Here is a 20,865-nt window from a genome sequence, read left to right as displayed (position 1 = left end):
GATCCTAGCAGTGTGGGCTCAGACTTGGTGCTGAGCTGGCCCCTTGGAGGGCAAGGGGTCTGGGTTTCTGGGTTTCTCCTGAGGCAGGAGCCCATCTCCTCCCCGCCACCTCCGGTAGCAGTGTCACCTGCCATGCGGTAAATCGCTCCGCCCCAGCACGGCCATGAATGTGTGCTGGGCTTTCCTTAGGTTGAAGTAACAGTGCCTCCTTGAACCTCTATCCATTAGCCCCGGTTTTGCTCTTTGGAATTGCCTTGAAATAGTCAGTTTTCTCTTCCACAAAGAAAATCATGATCTTACTGTACATTTAGATGGCGCACCTTTACAGGCCTTTACAAACCGCTCACATTCAGGTGTCTTCCCTCAACTAAGATACGCTTCTCTTTCATCATTCTGATTCAGTGAGACTTTGTTATTATGAGAAGAGGGTGCATCCAGAAGTGTGGTTTTTCAAAAGCAGATTTAAGGCTAATTTAAAAATGGTTGGAAAATAGCTGAATTCCCAACACCAGCCAGAGAAAACAAATGCATCCAGGAGGGCTCTGAGTTTGATGCATGGCCTGACAGTCACCATCTGTGCTTTCTACAGGGGTGACCACGCCATGCAGGGGTACTGCAAGGTAGAGATGCAATCAAGGACTTCTAAAATAAAACAGCAGTAGGCTCATTGGATTTGATTAAATCCCAACTTCTCACCCCTATGCGTTCCACGAGGCTCCAGCTTTACAGTCCTGGGGAGTGAATGCTGAAGGCAGAATCCAGAATTTGTTTTTTAAAAAAATTCAACACATCACGGATAGGCTATTTTTGAAAAGTTACTTAGAAGATGGCCTTTCTTATTTATGAAAATAAGAAGAATAAGGACTCAGAATTCAGTCAAGGTGAAGAAGGTAAAGCAAATACGTTCTTAGGCAATCCAGCGAGTACCTAGCTTTGCGTTTTCGCTCAAGTCTGGACAATCGTCTCGCCCGTGTCACTAAGGCCTCACACTTCTGCAGACAGAACTGAGCAGAGCGAGCAGGGGGAACTCAAAAGACACATCTGACACTGTGAGAACAAGCACAGTAAAACTGAAAGAGAGGTTGAGAAACAGGAAAATGTAAACCTAAGGGGCCAAGGTTGGCGAGGAGCATGGAAAGGGAGGGGGCCGTGCAATGATTCCATTTATTCCAAGCAACGCTGTTTCAGTTATTTTGCATTTTCGATTTCCATTAAAGGGAGCAGGAGATTTTCATGTATGAAACAGGTCTGGGCTAAAACACCCGAGAAACACAGAGTTGGATGAAAGCCCAGGAAAGGCATCTGTGGGGCGCACACGCCCATGCAGCTTTCTCAGGCGTGCTGGGGTCTATGCCCCATGCACTGCTGTTTCATCACCTTGGCAATGGAGGCCAGAGGAGGCTTTTCCGTGGGCAAGAGCTGGGCCTGACGGTTCCATTAGCTGTGGATTAACATAAGTGGAGATTATGAAGCACACTGAAGATGCCAGGAGCTATGCATTTTAAGACCAACGACTAAGAATCTGGAAAGTGGCAGAGAGCATGCTGGGGACGCCAAGCTGTTGAGGGGTGGGGACGATGGGTAGCAGGGATATCTTACAAGGAGTAGGGCTTAGGCATTATTGGATACTGAATTCATGGATCTTATAAATGAATAAAAGGAAGCAAAGCCAAAATCACCAATATTGAAAACAGCACTTAATAACTTTATTTTCCCTTCTGATTTCAACTCAGTTGAATGCTTGGTGTTGGGAGATTTAAAAGAAGGGGAGAAAAACTAACTTAGGTGAGATGCATTTTAGAAACATAAGGACCACAAAGATTTTTTTCTCCAAGTTGTATTTTTCTTTCCCAAGTTAAAACAGAGAAATTTGCCCCTCCCCACAAGAGAAAAACAAACCCAATTAAACCACAGATACAAAACAGCGGCTGAAAAGCCATGGTGGCCACTCTGGCCCCAAATCTCTGCCCTGCTTGACTTTTCCACCTCCTTCCAGCTCTAAACTCTTATCCAATCAATGGCCAGGTTTGGATGACCCTACATCCTAAATGATTTGGTACTTCCAAGTAATACTACTACTACTACTACTACTACTACTAAAAAACAGGTAAAGAAAGACTTTTTTCAAAAAGATTATTTATAAGGGGGGAAGGCATTGTCACAATAGGTGGCAACTCTGACCATAATATCAGCAAAGTCTCAAGAGTTAGGCAAAAATGGTTTTTCTTCCATAGAGGGGAGAAAACAAGGCTATAAAGACAGGGTGTGGGGGAGGGGATGGAAGGGCAAAAAGCTCTGTCTGTGGCTCAGAGGGGCCCGTTTGCCAGGAGGGCCCTTAAGGAGGGTTCTGTCTGCTGGCTGAGCTGAGGGTGGGCCAAATTTAGGGGCCTGCGGAAAGAAGAGAAACTTAACCAAAGGTTGGTTAAGAGGCATCTTGTTCCCAGTTTAGCCAATCATTTATGGGGCAAAGAATGGGAATTTGGAGGGTCTCGGTCTGGCTTTGTTATGGGTAAGCAAGGGTCCACTCTGTTGGTGCCTGTCTCCCCATTCTGTCCTCACGACCAGCATCCTACTCAGCCACCATTTGCATGCAATGGCCTCTTGTCTTCAGGCCCTTCTATTTCTGAATCTTCTCCAACTTGCTGTCAGCATTTTTCGCTGGCAACAATCTATCCATTGCATTCTCTCCAAAATCATAACAAAACAAAAACAACAAACAAGTAATGACTGAATTAAAACCATCCCCAAACTCTCCCATTAAGTCCAGGATGAGACTCCTTAGCATGCTGCTCAAGACTGTGGGCTCTCAGTCTACCCACCCCTTCTCTGTGACTCTCTTTCTCGAAAGTGTCCTGTACTCCAGGGTAGCCAGTTTCCCGCTGTGTCCTGAAAATGCCTTCACTGTTCCAGTGCTATGTTTTTTATTACCTATTTTGCCCCCTGGAATCTCTTTCCTCATATTTCTCTTTGTTGAAACATTACCCACTGTTTAGGTATCTGGCCCCAAAAACGTTTCTGATTCCCACAGAAAATGAATCTTTTGCTCTTTCCCAGACTTCTCTATTTGAACCCATAAGGTAGCACCTGTCCCATGTTACCTTGTGTCTATAACAGTTGTTTCCATTTCTAAACCCCCACTAAACAAGAATAACTTCTCTTGTGTACACCCTATGGTCCTAACAGAAGGTGTCAGGCTCAATAAAGATGTGTTGAATGGAATAAAAGAAAAGAGAATGTGGGTTTATTATAGTCATTTGAAACATGATAATCAGTAAGAAACAGGGCTGTGAGCATGGAACCATACAAAACAACAAAGAAAATAAGCAAACAGAACAGCATAGATTCCATTTTCAGTGGAACTTAGAGGTAAACATATTCCCCAGATTCCAATATATCTGTAAGAGGGGCTAGAAGTAACTGTGATTGCCAGTTGTATAGAGGCAGGGAGGAAAAGAAGGGCCCAGAGGTGGACGATCTCCGTAAGCATCCGACTAAAGAATGTTCCTCGTTTCTGAAAAATGGGTCCTGGACCTGGAGTGAGCAGGGCTGGTGGAAGAAGCCCTCTGGGACTCAGCTCAGTTCAGAGTTAGAGAAACCAGAGCTACACCAAGAATAATTCAGATGGGCCATATCTGCAGTAAGCAATTTGTCTCTGTGTCAGGCAAGAAAAAGAAGATCTTTAGTTGTGAAGCCTGACCCTCAATTCCCATTACTGTAGAGGGGTGTGCAAATAGCTGGTCCAGGAAAATCCAACCTATTTAATAATGAATGATCTAAACAGAAAGAAAAGAAAAAGAATTAGTACACTGTTGTGCAAAGATCCCATGAGGAAAATGTGGAAGAGACCAACAGAAGCTATTATAGATTTAAAAATGCAAGCAGAAGGGGCTCCTGGGTGGCTCAATCAGTTAAGCAAGTCCCACTTTGGCTCAGGTCATGATCTCACAGCTTGTGAGTTCGAACCCCGCGCCGGGCTCTGTGCTGACAGCTCAGAGCCTGGAACCTGCTTCACATTCTGTGTCTCCACTATCTCTGCCTCTCCCCTAGTTCATGCTCTGTCTCTCTCTTTTTCAAAAATAAATAAGCATTAAAAAAATTTAACAATGCAAGCAGGAAAAATGTTAACCACTGAGGAGATGCAAAAAGTAATGAGACATGCTGACATGCATTTAGAAACACAAAACAAAGCTCAGTGAAGCAATCACCTCTATGATGAACACAAAGTAGAAATGCAACAATTCAAGGAAGAGATGGCAACAGACAAGAAGAAAGGCAGAACTCAAGAAAGAAGCAGAAGAAAAAAATAAAACCATCATAGGAATGAAGATGAAACAGGAAGGAGCAGAAAGGAAGAGTAAATCTTTTATAATACTGAGCAAGTGACATAAAAGACAAACATAAGAAATGCAAGCAAAATGAAATTGAAGGAGATCTAGCAAATGCATAATCAGCATGTCTGAGGAAAAACTGAAATAATGAAACAAAACAAATATTTGAATAGGAATAAAAACAACTCTTTCCGGAACACTTGGAACCTATATGCTTGAACGTACTTGAAATGCTGAAAGGGCAAACTATGTGCCAGTTTAGGTGAATGAGAATTCAACAACAAGGTATATCTTAGTAAAGTCACTGGAGTTTACAAGTAAACGCTCACTTGGGCAGCCAGGTGAGCCTCAGATATCTCCTCAAAACCTTCAAAAACAGAACACAGGAGTGACATCGGGGAAGATGGTGGGTAGGAAGTGCCAGGAGTCCATTGCTTCATCCAGATGGGACTTGCACCAGCAGACTCTGCCTGAAACAGTTTTAGAACTCTGGAATCAATTTGAAGACTTCTACCTTCCAGGGGAAGGCTTAGTCAGCAACTCACTGTGAGTTTGGGTCAGCTTCAGCTATTAGTGTGGCAGTAGCTACTCATTTCCCACCCTCCGGCCTGGTCCTGGGCAGCTGGGCCCACATTCCTGGAGTGGCTTGCATGTGACTTGAAGGAGTCAGGGTAGGCAATAAGGGCCTTGTCCACCAAATATCAAGGAGCCATGCGGTGATAACTGATGACTGCTTCTGACTGTGGAAGTACAGGCACCGAGGCAGATTCTGTTGTTGAAATCCCACTGGCTGAAGTGGCTTCCAGATATTTAAAGAAACCATGCCTTAAAATTTTATCCCCTATGGGGCGCCTGGGTGGCGCAGTCGGTTGAGCGTCCGACTTCAGCCAGGTCACGATCTCGCGGTCCGTGAGCTCGAGCCCCGCGTCAGGCTCTGGGCTGATGGCTCAGAGCCTGGAGCCTGTTTCGGATTCTGTGTCTCCCTCTCTCTCTGCCCCTCCCCCGTTCATGCTCTGTCTCTCTCTGTCCCAAAAATAAATAAACGTTGAAAAAAAAAAATTTTATCCTCTCTCCCCTTTTGGAAGAAATTTGAGGATTAAGACATCCAAAAGCAATTGCATAGAAAAGAGAATTTATAACATGTCTGGGGTAAAATCCAGGCTCAGAAAAGACCTGAAAAGGCCTTAAGTTGACACTTCAGTCTGATCTCCAGTACAGAAACACCCTACAGCAATTAAACACAAAAACAGAACAGCAAACCTTAGGTAAGGGGGAAATTCTGATTAATAGAGATATCATGTTATAAGATTCGAATGTCCAGTGTTCAACAACAAAGTAATTACAAGGTATACAAAGAAATAGGAAAATATGACCCATCCAGAGAGAACAAATAGGAAATGTCCCTAGGGCCAGATGACAGACTTACTAGAAAAAGACATTGAAAAAAGTTCTTAAAGACGCTCAAAGAGCTAAAGGAACACAGGGATAAAGTCAAGAAAACAATGTATAAACAAAATGAAAATATCAATAATGAGACAGAAATCAAAAAGGAACTAAAAAGAAATCCTGAACCTGAAACATACAATAACTAAAATGAAAAAAATTGCTGGAGGGATTAAAAAACAGATTTGAGCAGCCAGAAAAAAATGTAAACTTAAAAATAGGTCAGTGGATGGGGCACCTGAGTGGCTCATTTGGTTAAGCTTCCGACTTCGGCTCAGGTCATGATCTCACAATTCGTGAGGTCGAGCCCCATGTTGGGCTCTGTGCTGACAGCTCAGAGCCTGGAGCCTGCTTGAGATTCTGTGTCCCCCCCTTTCTCTGTCCCTCCCCTGTTCATGTTCTCTCTCTCTGTCTCTCAAAAATAAATAAACACAAAAAAGAAAAGAAATAAGCCAATGGAAACTATCAAGTCTGAGAAACAGAAAGAAAAAAGATGGAAGAAAAGTGAACAGGATCTAAGGGACAGCATCAAAGGACCAACATATATATTGTGGGAGTCCCAAAGGGAAAGACGGAGACAGAGAGAGATTGGAGATGGGGCTGGAGTGGGGGGAGATAGAGACAGAGATATAGATAGACAGAGAAAAAGAGCAAGATAGAGAGAACGAGAGAGGAGAAGTAATGGATGAAAGCCTCCCAAAGTTGAGGAAAGATGTGGATCTACAAATCTAAGAAACTGAATTAAACCCAAATATGATAAATTCTTTTATTTTTTTTTTATGTTTATTTATTCTTGAGGGGGAGAGACAGAGTGAGAGACAGAGTGAGACAGAGTGTGAGCGGGGGAGGGGCAGAGAGAGAGGGAGACACAGAATCCAAAGCAGGTTCCCTGCTCTGGGCTGTCAGCACAGAGCCTGACCCGGGGCTCGAACTCACGAGCCAGGAGATCATGACCTGAGCTGAAGTTAGATGCTCAACTGACTGAGCTACCCAAGCGCCCCTCAAATATTATAAATTCAAAGAGACCCACACTGAGACACACTGTAATCAAACTGTTGAAAGACAAAGACAGAACCCTGGAAACCCAGAGAAAAGTAGCTCATCATGTACAAGGAGTCTTCATGAAGATTATCAGAGGGTTTTTCAGCAGATACCTTGCAGACCAGAACACAGTGTGATAATATATTTAAAGTGCTGTAAGGAGAAAACAAAAACAAAAACAAAAAACTGTCATCTGAGAATTCTACATCTGACAAAACCGTCTTTCAAAAATTAGGAGATATTAAGACATTCCCAGACAAGGAAAAGCTGAGAGGATTAATTACCACTAGACTTGCCCTATAGGAAATGCTAAAAGGAGTCCCTCAAGTTGAAATGAAACGATGATAGACAGTAACTAAAAGGCAGACAAAAATACAAAAGTCATCTGGTAAAGATAAACACATAGAGAAATAGAGAAATATATAATAACAAGTATTATTGTAATTTTTGTTTGTAACTATACTTATGTTATATATGATTTAAACAACTAATGAATCAAAATGATTAGTCCATGTTTTTGAACACACAATATAGAAAGATGTAATTTGTGATATCAATAACTCAAAGGTGGGGAAGATGGAGCTGTAAAGGAACAGAATGTTTGTTAAGTTGTTATAAATTCAAATTAGAGTGTTATAATATTAAGATGTTAAATGTAATCTTCATAGTAACCAAAAAGAAAGTAACTACAGAGTATATACAAAAGGAAATTAAAAGTGAATTAAAATCCTCACAACAAAAAATCAACTAAACACAAAAGAAGACAGTAATATAGGTAATGAGGGACAGACATCCTACATGGCATACAGCAAACAAACAGCAAATGGCAGAAGCAAGCCCCTCATTATCAATAATTACTTAAGGTGTAAATGGATCAAACCCTCCAATCGATAGACAAGAGATTGGCAGAATTAAAAAATATGATACAATTATATGGTGTCTGCAAGAGACACATTTTAGACCCAAAGACAAAAATATGTTGAAAGTGAAAAGATGGGAAAAGATATTCCATATTAATGGTACCCTTTGAGCCAGGTGGCAATACTAATATAAGATAAAAAAGATTTTAAATTTAAAAAACAGGTCATAAGAGATAAAGAGTGGCATTATATATTAATAAAAGGTTCAATAATGCAAGAAGATATAACAATTATAACTAGTAATGCAATTAATGACACACTATCAAAATATTTGAAGCAGAAACTGACAGAATTGAAGGGAGAAATAGACAGTCCTCCAATAACAATTGAAGACTTAAGTACTTCTCTCACATAATGGAGAGAACAGCCAAACAGAAGATAAGCAAGGAAAGAAAGAGAAGCAAGCAAAAGAAAAATAAGCAAGGACTCGAACAACACAATAAACCAACCAGATCTAAAAGGTATAAACAACATTTTACCCAATAACAGAAGACACATTCTCAAATGTACCCGGAACAAGCTCCAAGACAGGCCACATATCAGACCACAAATAAAGTCTCAATAAATTTTATAAGATAGACATCATACAAAGTATTTTTGCTGACCACAACAGGATGGAATTAGAAGTCATTAGTAGCAGGAAAACTGAAGAATTCACAAATGTGTGGAAATGAACACACTCTTAAATGACCAATGAGTCAAAGAGGAAACCACAAAAGAAATCATAAAATACTTAGAGACAAATTTAAATGAAAATAAAATATCCCAAAAGTTATGGGATATAGCAAAAACAGTGCTAAGAGGAAATTTTAGAGCTGTAAATGTTGACATAAGGAAAAAGAAAGACTTCAAATCATCAATCTGACTAAAATTTAAGGAACTAGAAAAAGAATAGCAAACTAAACTCAAAACTAACACAAGGAAGAAATAAATATTAGAATGCAGATAAATAAAACAGAGAAGAAAAGATCAATGAACCCAAGACTTGATTTTCAAAAAGACTGGCAAAATTGACAAACTTTTAAGACAAGATTCAAATTACTAAAATCAGAAATGAAAGTGAGGACATTACCACTAATTCTACAGAAATAAAAAGGATTATAAGAGAGTATTATGAATAATTGTATGTCCACAAATTAGATAATATAGATGAAATGGAAAAATTCTTAGAAACACAAAACCTACCAAGATTCAATCAGGAATAAATAAAAAATCTGAATAGACCCATAACGAGTTAAGGAGATTGAATCAGTATTCAAAAACTCCTTGACAAAGAAAAGCCCTGGACCAAGATGGATTCACTGGTGAAGTCTACCAAACACTGACAGAAGTTACATCAGTTCTTCTCAAACTTAACCAACAAAATTAAGGAGGAGGGAATACTTCCTAACTCATAGGAAGACATCCAAATTAAAAAAGAAGAAGTAAACACATGATCTTATATGTAGAAAACCCTAAAGAAATCCTAGGGCACCTGGGTAGTTCAGTCAGTTAAGCATCCGACTCTTGATTTCAGCTCAGGTCAAGATCTCAGTTCCTGGATGGAGCCCCGCATCAGGCTCTGTGCTAACAGCACTGAATCTGCTTGGGATTTCCTCTTCCTCTGTCTTTGTACCTCCCTGACTTGCACACAAATGCACACGCTGTCTTTCTAAGTAAATAAATAAACTCTTCTTTTTCTTTTTTTTTTTCTTTTAAAGAAAACCCTATAGAACTGGAGGGTATTATGCTAAGTGAAATAAGCCAGGCAGAGAAAAACAGATACCATATGTTTTCACTTGTATGTGGATCTTGAGAAACGTAACAGAAGATCATGGGTGAGGGGAAGGGGGAAAAAAAGTTACAGAGAGGGAGGGAGGCAAACCATGAGAGACTCTTAAGGACTGAGAACAAACTAAGGGTAGATGGGGGTTGGGGGAGAAGGAAAAGTAGGTGATGGGCATTGAGGAGGGCACCTGTTGGGATGAGCACTGGGTGTTGTATGGAAACCAACTTGACAATAAATTATATTTAAAAAAAGGAAATCCTATAGTGTACATTGATGACTGAATGCACAAACCAAATGTGGTGTATACATACAGTGAAATATTATTTAACCATGAAAAGGAACGAAATTATGATACATACTACAACATGGATGAATCTTGAAGACATAATGCTAAGTGAAATAAGTTAGATACAAAAGTATACATACTATGATTCCACTTATATGAGATATCTAGAATAGTCAAATAAATAGAGACAGAAAGTACAACAGTGGCAACCTGGGCTTTTGGGGGTTATTGTTTTAATGAGTGCAGAGTTTCAGTTTGGAATGATGAGAAAATTCTAGAGATGCATGGTGGTGATGATCACACAACAATGTGAATATACTTAATGCCACTGAACTGTGTACTTAAAAATGGTTAAAATGGTAAATTTTGTGTCGTGTATATTTAACTGTAATAATTTTTAAAAACGAAAACTAGAAGACAGTGGAGCTACATCTATAACATACTCAAGGAAAGGAAGTGTCAAAAGGGTTTCATGTCTGGATGAATTATCCTTCAAATATACAGCTATAGACATGTGTTGAACATGCAAGAACTCAAAGAAATAGTCCTTCTTAATGATGTTAGTCCCTCTTAATGACATCCCAGAAGAAGAAAAGTCCATTGGAGGACTGGTGCTGAGTTGTGGCTATGTTTAACTCTCGATCTAAAACAAAAAGAAGAAGATAAGGGGGATGGAATGGTTTAACAATACCTGCTCTGACAATGGAGAACACAGGAAAAGGAAGGGGGATACGGTGAAAAGTAGAAAAAGTTCCTTTATTGAAGTAATAGAAGTACACGCATGTTAACAGTACAAAGGTAAATATCAGTTAAGGTAGTATTATTGATTAAAATCTGGTGTGAAGGGGAGAAGGAGAAAACATTCTAATTTTTTCATTGTTTATAGCAGGAAATAGGTAGAAAATGTCTTTTGAAAAGAAAGATAAAAGTCTTATATAAACTTATAATGATGACCATTTGAACAAAAATAAATCTTGTTAAGTTCAGAAGAATCACACAAAAATGTCAGAACAATCAGATCATATATAAAAGTCATAAAAAGATAATGACAGAAAATAAGATATACTAGGGGAAAATACAGAAACAGAGAAAACTTTAAACTACTTATGCTTAGCTCTAGGTAAATACATTTGAAAAGCAGAATAAATGGATAGTTTTCTAGGAAAATACAATTTACCAAAACTCCTCTTAGAGGAAACAGAAAATATAAACAGATTTTTTTTCCATAGAAGAAACGGACAATAGTATAAAAAACTTCCCTCTTCACACCTGGCAAAGCTCCAGTTCACTTAACTGTGTACTTAAAAAGGTCTAGGGCGGGGCGCCTGGGTGGCGGAGTCGGTTAAGCGTCCGACTTCAGCCAGGTCACGATCTCGCGGTGAGCTCGAGCCCCGCGTCGGGTTCTGGGCTGATGGCTCAGAGCCTGGAGCCTGTTTCGGATTCTGTTGTCTCCCTCTCTCTCTGCCCCTCCCCCGTTCATGCTCTGTCTCTCTCTGTCCCAAAAATAAATAAACGTTGAAAAAAAATTAAAAAAAAAAAAGGTCTAGGTGGATTCCTAGGGGATTCCTACCAAATTGTTTGAGAACAAAACATTCCAGTGCAGAGAAAAGGGAAAACTTCCAAATTTGTTTTATGAAGCAAGCATAATATTGATATCCATATCTGACAAAGCATATGCATATACATATCAAGAAAAAATTTCTTATTGATTAATATCAAAACCAAAGTTTAAATAAATTATTGGCATGCAAATTATGTGTCATGACAATACAATGTTTATTCCAAAAATGCAAGGACCATTTAGTAACAGGAAATTTATTCATATCAAAAAGTCTAAGAAGAAGAAGTTGTGATCATCTATCTCCATAGATTTTTAAGAGGCATTTATTGAAATTCAAGAAACATGGATAGAAAAACCCACTAGAGGAACTAACTGGCATGATTCCTTAACAAAAGAAAATATCTGTATCTTGAAGCAAACTTTTATCGGGGAAGCACTGGAGTAATTTTAAACTAAACTCTGGACAAGAATGATGCCTGCCATCACCATTACTACTGATTATGCATACCTCGTCCTACTGGGGCCCAAGCCAACACAATGAGATCAGAAAAGATACAAGAGATGGAACAGTAACAAAGCAGAAGCTAAAACTATCATTACTGCAGATGGTATCACTGTAAACCCAGAAAATCATGAGAATCAATTGCCAAACTCCAACAAAAGATAAGAGGTTAGTAAGCTGGCAAGTGTACAAAATTAAAATGCTGACAGCAAAAGCCCTCATATACCAGTTGGAAGATACAGTGGAAAGGCCATTTTATATTACCTAGGAAGACATTCAAGAAGAAATGTGTAAGACTTGTTGAAGAAAAACTAAAAAGACTTCTGAAGGACACCAAAGAAGACTCCAGTAAACAAAAAGACAGCATGTTCCTGTAGAAGAAGAATCAACATCATAAAGACCTCACATCTCTCTAAGTTACTCTCATACATTTACCATGACCTCAATAAAACCACCGACAAGCTAATTCTGAGGTCTGTGTAGAAAACAAACCAAACAAGCAGGAACAGCGATGAAGTGTGACTGACCAACTGGATGTTAGAACATTTTGTGAGACTTCAGTAATTAAAAGGATGCAGACTGACTGATGAAAAAGAATAAGAAGTTCATAAATAGACCAAGTACTTATGGAAATTTAGAGCATGCGAAGGTGACATCCCAGATTAGGGAAGAAATGGAGCAGACTTGGCTGAATCAAGCGGGTAGCCTTCCGAATCAAAACCAAATAAAATAAAAATGGATTCACGGCTGACATGACACACAGGGATATATTCCAAATATTTATTTGTATGATTTAATGTAAAAAAAAACAGCCCATAAAAGTAGTAGAATAAAATATAACAGGATCTTGTCATGACATGGGAAAGGCCTTTTTGCCTGTGTTATGTTATATAATCCGAAAGAAACTAAAACAATTGATAAATAAGGGCAAGGTGAACCTAAGTCAACCAGCCAGACAAATAAACACAACACCCATAAGAAAATAAAAGACTGGAAAAAAAACCCCAAAAACCAAAATGGGAACAAATACATGCAACTCTAGTCATGGAGACAGGACTAATTTCCTAAAATCCATAAAGATAAAGAGCTCTTTGAAATTGGAAGGAAAAAGACTAAAATGGCAACAGAAAACCTGGCAAAGTTCACAGAAAGGGAAACACGAATGGTTCTTCAGCATAAGAAAAGAGGCTCAAACTAACTCACAGTAAAAACGCAAATTAAAATTATACCGAGGTAGCAGTTTTCAATGACCACACTGGCAAAAGATCTAAATGTTTGATAACAGACTTTGTTGGTATTGAGAAACAGGCATCCTCAACAATTCCTGGGAAGAGTGCAAATCGGTATATTTGTTTGTTGGGCAAGTTGACAGATGTATATTCCCTTTCATTCAGCCATTCCACTTTTGGCAATTTATCCTATAGACCCCCTAGCACATGTGCAGGGCGACATACATACATAGTTATTTGCGCAGCACTGTTTGAAGCAATGAAAGACTGCAAATAGTCTGACTGTCCACGGCAGAGGGCTGGTTATATAGTGGTGCATCGTTCAGTGGAACACTACTGTCCAGACACGAAAAGGAGGCTTTATGTACAAATGGGGAAAATCCCCTGGCTATACTGTTGAGTGAAAAAAAAAATTCAAGTGCATACAGCATACTACTTACTGTGTTAAATATAAGGAAGTGGGATAAGAAAATATATTTATGTTCACTTGTGTATGTATAAAGAAACTCTAGGAGGATGCACAAAAGACTAACAGTGGGGATCTGTCTGGAGGGGGAGTTTGTGTAGAGGGAGTGGGTGGGAGACTTCTCACTGTGTACCTTTTTATACATTTAAAAATTTTCATACCATGTGAATATGCTACCTATTAAAAATGACATTAAAAAGGCAAAAAAAAATGTGAAGATAGCTATGTGTTGTGTCTTGCTTTACCATAAGACTTGTAGAGTAAGGTCCTTTCTTTATTCCGTGATTTACAAAAATCTGTATAGAAGCATTCTTTTTTTATCTCTGCGGACTGGTGGTCATGGGGATCAATCCTCGTAGTCCTGGGGCACCACTCCTACCTCCTCTCGGTTGACCACATGCCCACCTTCCCCATAGCAAGGCTGTGATCCTGCCTTAATTTTGGTTTCCGTTGTAATAGGGGCATGGATCCATCTGTGTCTAACAGAGAGATGTATGTGGGCGCCTCAACAATGAAAGAATACAAGATGGTGCAAATTTCCATCGAAGTGTTTGAATTCTGTATAAATTCCCAAACTAGGTGCCGTTTGTTACAATTTGGCCTTGCTCTTTTGCCAGTCCATTTACAAAATCTGAGGTTTATGAACTCTACTGATGAGGCACCAGTTAGTCTGTGTGTGTTCTCTGACTGACAGAAACCATTTCAGACAAATGAGAGCCTCTTCTATTTCTACAAAGCTCCCTGAGGAGCCTCTTTCAGGGTTTAGCAGCTCTCGGTGGGGTGGGCAGGGAATTCTTTCTTGTGAGCCATAGACAATAGTGACAGTCAGCACAAGTCCTAGGGCAGGGTGCCAAGTCAGGAGGCCTGTAGTTTGGGCAAGGACAGGGGCCTGGGATAGCTGGACAGAGAGCCCCTGGTTGGACAGCTGGGCAGGCAAGGCCTGGACGTCTGTGGTGAGTTAAAAGTACGGGTGGTAGCTCGAGTTTGGGCATGGGGCCCCAGGCTGTCAGCAGCAGGCCGTGCCTTGGAAGAGCAACAACCAGCCCAGAATGAGGCTGGCCTCCAACCCCCACGTAGAACACCATGGACTGGGTGAGGACCTTAGGGTTAGAGCCAAGGAGAGTCCCCAGGAGCCTCCCAATTCCCACCAGGCCTCTCTGACTCACCTTACTGTAACCTTGTGTTTCCAAAGCACATGAACAAGTCAACGTTCTAGAAGTCAACTGAAGTGCAAGTAGTCAAGAATGCTTAGTGCATGCTTCATTTTTGATGGCTAGATGGATTTAATTTACTTCTATTCTTAATTGAAACAAAGAACAAAGTTGTCCATCATCTCCTATGTGGGTCAGCCAATGCCTAGGAACCATATTTTGTTAGTTCCTTAGTCATTTCTCATCCAGAATTAAAACACACACACACACACACACACACACACACACATTCCAGTCCTCCATTCCAGTCCTCATTTTTGGTTCTTCAGGATCAGTATTTGACTTCTCTACTCTCATCATGGTTTCTGTGACTCTTTTAAATTCTAGCTTGGACTAGCTATTCAATGAGGTTTGTTTGCTTGTTTGGGGCTTTTTTTTGGAAGATGGTAAATTGAAAGTAATACATTTCTGATTAAGAACGCTCTGCTCTCTCCTTCTTTTTAAGACAGGCATTAAAATTTAAAAGCTAGAACATGGAATAAGAAGTGCTAATGAAAATGTCACCAAGTGAGAGTTTAGATTTTAAAACGTTGCTAATCTAATAAGAAATACAGGATGAATGTAAGGGGTGAAATAGCTCTGATATGATCTGTTTTATGCCTTTGAAACGTCCTCCAGATGTCACATAAAAAATCATGTGTGACTCATTTTGATCATTGATGACTCAATCATTAAAAAAAAAATCAAATCTGAACAAGTCCGTTGGAAAGCAACCTCTCTGAAGCTGGTGTAAATGGTTTCTGTAGTCAAAGTCACTTACGTTTGGAGACTTAATACTGCACCATTTCTCTTGTAAGACAGATCTGGTTTCAATCTGTGTTTCTTCAATTTTTATCAGTTGGCCTAGATTTCCAAAGCTGAGCTAAAATGGAAATATTCTTTTCCCCCTTTAACCCATCTGTCTCCTTTTATTTACATAATATATTTTCCCTGAATAATTCTAAGTTTTTTAAAAAAGGAAAAATGGAAGTAAAATAAATGAAAAAATTTTCACCACAAAGGGAAACATGGGATCTTCTCTTTGGATTTATACCCAGCTGGATCTCATGACCAGTCCAACTTCAATAAAAATTCGTATGAGGTGAGGCTCTAAAGCAACAAGACTTTTCTCTAAGGCGCCATCCCTTTAGAACCTCATTTGTCAAGTAGCTAGTAACTCTTCCCAAAAGAGACAATGAAGGAATATTTCTGAAAACCTACTAATGTTGGCCTCTGTATTTTAAAATGAGGAAATCAGGCTGCATAATTACTCCTCTAAGTACCAGCATGGGAAGGGTTTACAATTATGCAGGCTCTGTTGTTACTGCTGCCAACAGAATAATTTATCAAGCTATGGTGTCTCATGGAGGGAACCGAAAAGCACATTACCAGTAAGAAATGATTTCTAAAGAAGACTTAATTACTACTACATGTGTTTTTAATGTTGGCTGCAAATATGCAGAAAGACAAGCTAAAGTGGCATGTGACGAGCCCTCATTTAGTCTGTCAGCCATAATAGCATATTTAGAAAGATGTAAAAAATATAAAGAGATCAAGAGGTAGAAACAGACTCCCTTGTCATCTCAAAATAATTGCAGTATTTGCGGGTGAGGTCAAAGTTTCTGCAGACTGATAACCTGATGAAGATAGTTCTACAGACTTCAAATGAAAATTAGGAGAGGGGACAGGTGACAAGTCAGTGTGCAAGGATGTTGATCCAGCTGTACTTTGACCCACATCTTAATTGTTACCTAATCTATTTCCATACTTCCTGGTCACCAAGACTCTTTAACTCCCTACTCAATCTGTTCAAAATGAACCACTCCTCCCTGCCCCTCTGGCCAGTATTTATTTAGCCTTGTGAAGGCAGCAGTGCACCCTCTGGGTGCCCTGCCACATCTTCACCATCTTCAATGAGCAGATGCTCATCAGCTACTGATAGATTCACTCAATGTAAACACAGTGGCTCTGATGAATGCTACTGACCTCTTCGAGAGGACAGAGGCCAGACTATTTCTCTATGTTCATAATATCTTATGATAACACAAACACATAGTACAAAATAACAGAAGTTTTGGCCAAAGAAGAATTGTTGAAGGGATTTTTTTATTTTTATTTTTTTAAATTTATTTTTGAGAGAGAAAGAGAGAGAGAGAGAGAGAGAGAGAGAGCACGAGCGGGGGAGAGGCAGAGAGAGAGGGAGACAGAATCCAAAGCAGGCTCCAGGCTCTTGAGCTGTCAGCACGGAGCCCGATGAGGGGCTCGAACTCATGAACTGTGAGGTCATGACCAGAGCTGAAGTTGGAAGGTTAACCGACAGAGCCAGCCAGGTTCCCCGAGTTGAAGTGATTTTTTTAAGTCAAGGAAAAAACCATCACTCCCTCTTTAAACAATGGCGTGGGCTGCTTTTCTAATTCTCCTTAATAGTAAACTTGGCTTCTGGATAGAAACCCTTTCTTTTGTCCCCTGGCCTGAAGCATATTAAAATCAAGTTTCTCCTTAAAAGAGAATTTTTGGTCACTCCCCCAATGCACAGGGTGGGCATTTCAAGTCCTGGTTCTGGAAGCCGCACTGCAGTGCTACATAACCAGCATGGAGATAAACAGATTAGAGGCAAGGCAGACAGGGTGAGGAAAAGCTATCCTGAAGAGTTGTCAGGAAGGACACAGCAAGTGCACTGGGAAATTTAAAGTTACATTTATTTGCCTGTCAATGAAATAAAGATCAGGGAGGAGGAAACACCTCATGAAACAAGGCAAATTGTCACAAAGGTAATAAAGAAGAATTGCAGGTTTCAAGCCCCTGGCAGAGAAAATAAGTTCTGAAAACATACACAGGCATCTGATTTTGACATCAGTTTTGCCAGAAATCAATTGGATTAACCATTTTCCTCTTTTGATTAGTGGTCACAAAGTGCAAATATTTTGCAAACAGGAAAACACTAATAGCCTTGGCATTTTCACTTTAAACTCTATAAAAACCCGTGAGAACACATGTAGTTTCTCCTGGATCTATGCACTTCCATAGATACACAGCTTGTTACTCTCCATGCAAGCTTGGCCCTCTTGTTCCACCTCTAACCTGCTCTCCTGCACCTGATTCCTTTTCTCTTCTCTTCTTCCATCTTCCTCATCCATGGGGGTTTGGGGGGGGGTGGAGGGGTGGTAGCCAGAGTTCTTCACTGCTCCTCCTCAGGCCCGAGCAATCATAGGGCCAAGTGCATCACTCATACACACGCTGCCTCTTGTAAGGGGAGCCAAACCAGCAAAAAGTCCACAGTCCCTACCTGCAGGGCTCCTGCAGGTTCAAGTCTGATGCCAGGGGAAATGTCCTGGCTCGGAATGACTTTCAATGAATACCTAGAGGCAGGCACTGCCAGGCCAACACCCCACCCTCCCGTCCGTGAGAGGAGAGAGCTTTTAAAAGGTGGAACATAATAGCGAAAGGGAAATTCATTTGCTCCTTTTCCATGCCAGCTTTCTCTCCTTCCAGCTTTTCGCATTATCTTTTCTTCCCCTAACTTTTCAGCTGTAATTGGCTAGAGCACCAGTCTTGTGCTAATTCAGAATGGAAGGTGGAAAAACCTTTAGTTAAATACTTTGTCTCCTTCACTGTTCCATGACGGTGAGGCTCTGTGCTCACAGTACACTTTCTCAGCCATTATCTCTTTTCCAAGACCTTCCTGTTTCCAGTGACCAGCCTGAGGGCAGGAGGCCTAGGGAGTTGGTCTGTGGAGGCCATGGGAGCCCACAGTGAGAGACTTCCTTCTGGTCCCAGTTGTAAACCCAGTGTGACCTTAAGTCACAGGCTTCATTATTCTGAGCCTCAATTTTGTCTTTGATAATAAAGTTTAATATTCTCTGCTCCTTCCTCCTCACATGGAACTACTCACCTGGGCGGCTAGTGTGATAAAATCGCTTTTTAATGGTGCTGTATAAAGAACGGTCACACAAATGTAATGCATTTTTAAAATAAAATACTTGGTATGGCGCTTCTATCATCTCTGACAGCTTCACATACCATACATGAATCCTTTGGATGTGGTCTTTCTTCTTAAAGATTTATTTCCATAGAAGCTACCTTTTCAGTAAACACATCATCCACCCATCCATCCATCCTCCAGACAAAATGTTACAGAGCAGTAAGTGACACAGCAGTGACAAGACAGTATGAAAAGATCTATTCCAGGGGAAGCAGAGGCGGCTAATGGTGGCAGGAAAGGGTGCCCCAGCCAGACGTTGAGGTCAGAGAGGCTGTCAGGCATGTGAAGTCGAAACTGAGATCTAAATCTAGATCTGTAGGAGTTAGCCAAGGAAGGGTGAGTGAGTGTGCATGTGACAGGGAGGGTGTCAGTGGGTACCAGCAAGGGCAGAGGCCTAGAGGCCAGAGGACCGGGGAGAAATCTAGGCAGCAGAGGGGCCACTGTGGCCACCATGCAGTGGAGGGAAGGACAGCAGGAGAGGGCAAGAGGGGAGATGGACAGGAAGGAGAGGCTAGAAGGGAATGGATGAGTAAGGGTTTTATAAGAAAACTTGACTTTATGCTAAGAGCAATGGGGAAGCTTCGAAGAGCTCGAGCAGAAACATGACATGACTACAATTGACTTTTGGAGATATGGCTTTGGCTTGTAGTGTGAAGAATGGATTAGAGAGGGTCATGGTGGGCACAGGACAAACAAGAGGGGGTCCTTGAATCAGGTCAGAAATCCTGGTCGTTTAGATTGAGGTAGTCACAGTAGGAATGGAGGGAAGTGGGAGGCATAAAAATCAATGGGCAGAATCAGTAGAACTCAAAAAACAGTAGGATGATGTTGATAAAAGAGAGAAAAGCCACTGTTATTACTTGGTTTCTGGCTTCCACTTGGCAGAAAGGGATGCCATCCACTGACACAGATGTGGAGGTGCTTGGGGACATGTAAGTGGGGGTCTGGAGGTCAGGAGAGAGACGTGGGTTGGAGATACAGACAGATTGCAAAGAGTTCAGCTCCGTGGACAGATTACTAATGAAAGCCATGCAGTAAGTGCTATCCCTGGCAAGGAATGCATAAAGGAAGAAGAGGTAAGTCCTGAGAAAGGAGGGGGCTCTGAAGAACCCGAACTTCAATGGTGGGCAGAAGAAGAAGAATCTGTAAGGAAGCCCAAGACGGAGGGGCTGGTGATGTGGGAGGAGAGCCAGAAAAACACGGTGCTGGTGATGCTCCTACGGAGGAAGGGCAGTCAACCACGTTTGGAGCTACCCGGAGCTAAGACCTGAAGCAAGATGGGGCCCCTGGGTGGCTCAGTCGCTTAAGCATCCAACTCTTGATTTTGGCTCAAGTCATGATCTCACAGTTCGTGAGTTTGAGCCCCATATTGGACTCTGTGTTGACAGCACAGAGCCTGTCTGGGATTCTCTCTCTTCCTCTCTCTCTGCCCCTCCCCTGCTCACATGTGTGCACGCTTGTGCTCTCTCTCTCTCTCTCAAAATAAATAAACATTAAAAAAAACACACCTGAAGCAAGATGCTTCTGTCAACACTGTGCCCATAAATGTGGAACTTGGATTTCTGTATCCCAGGAGCAGTGGAGCAGGCCTGTCCTCAATGCTTTCCTTTACTTTGTGTCCTCTGGAATTTCTGTTGTCCTCTCCAGCCAGAAGGGATCCTCCTCACTTAATTTTTATTGAGACACTACTGTCTGCATTGGACATTGGTAATTTAAAAACACATAAAGTATGGTCCTCAATAAGGGAGAATATTTACATAAAAATAAATCACAACTATACCGAATATAATCTAGGTTGAGTGTTACAGTATGTTACAGAAGATAAGTGCTCCTCTGGGGTAGTCAGGAAAGGCCCCACTTGGCAGAAGGATTGACATTGGGTCTTGAAGGGCATGGCTTAAAAAAACATGAGTCAAGTGAACATTCTAGGTAGGGTTACACTGGATGCAAAGGTGGGGACGTGGGATTAAGCATAGTTTATCTGGAGAACAAGGAACAGGTCACATGGTCGGAGAAGAGAACTCCTTTAGGGGAGCAGGAAGTGACATGGCAGGAGCATTTGGAAGGGGCCAGATGGGAGGTGGGGCTTGAAAGACAGCTGGGATTTTGAATTGCATCCTGCAGATAATAGGAAGCCAACTATAATGGT

General features: G+C 41.0%; 1 protein-coding gene across 10 annotated transcripts in view; it reads right to left on the bottom strand.

The window, feature by feature from the left end:
* The window catches only part of L3MBTL4 (L3MBTL histone methyl-lysine binding protein 4), a 442,148-nt gene that overhangs the window by 39,480 nt on the left and 381,803 nt on the right, over positions 1-20,865 (bottom strand). The window contains exon 17 of one of the 10 annotated variants that reach the window (XM_053205895.1): positions 1,189-1,441. The exons of the other annotated variants lie outside the window; for them this stretch is intronic. Coding sequence (XP_053061870.1) covers positions 1,374-1,441 — 68 coding nt within the window. The 3' untranslated portion in view covers positions 1,189-1,373. Of the gene's footprint in view, positions 1-1,188; positions 1,442-20,865 lie in introns of those variants that run through there. 10 annotated transcript variants of the gene reach the window in all.

Source organism: Acinonyx jubatus, chromosome D3 (assembly GCF_027475565.1).
Source record: "Acinonyx jubatus isolate Ajub_Pintada_27869175 chromosome D3, VMU_Ajub_asm_v1.0, whole genome shotgun sequence".
NCBI classification, from domain to species: Eukaryota; Metazoa; Chordata; class Mammalia; order Carnivora; family Felidae; genus Acinonyx; species Acinonyx jubatus.
The sequence above is the reverse complement of the archived record's forward strand: the minus strand, read 5'-3'. Positions and strand labels throughout refer to the sequence as shown.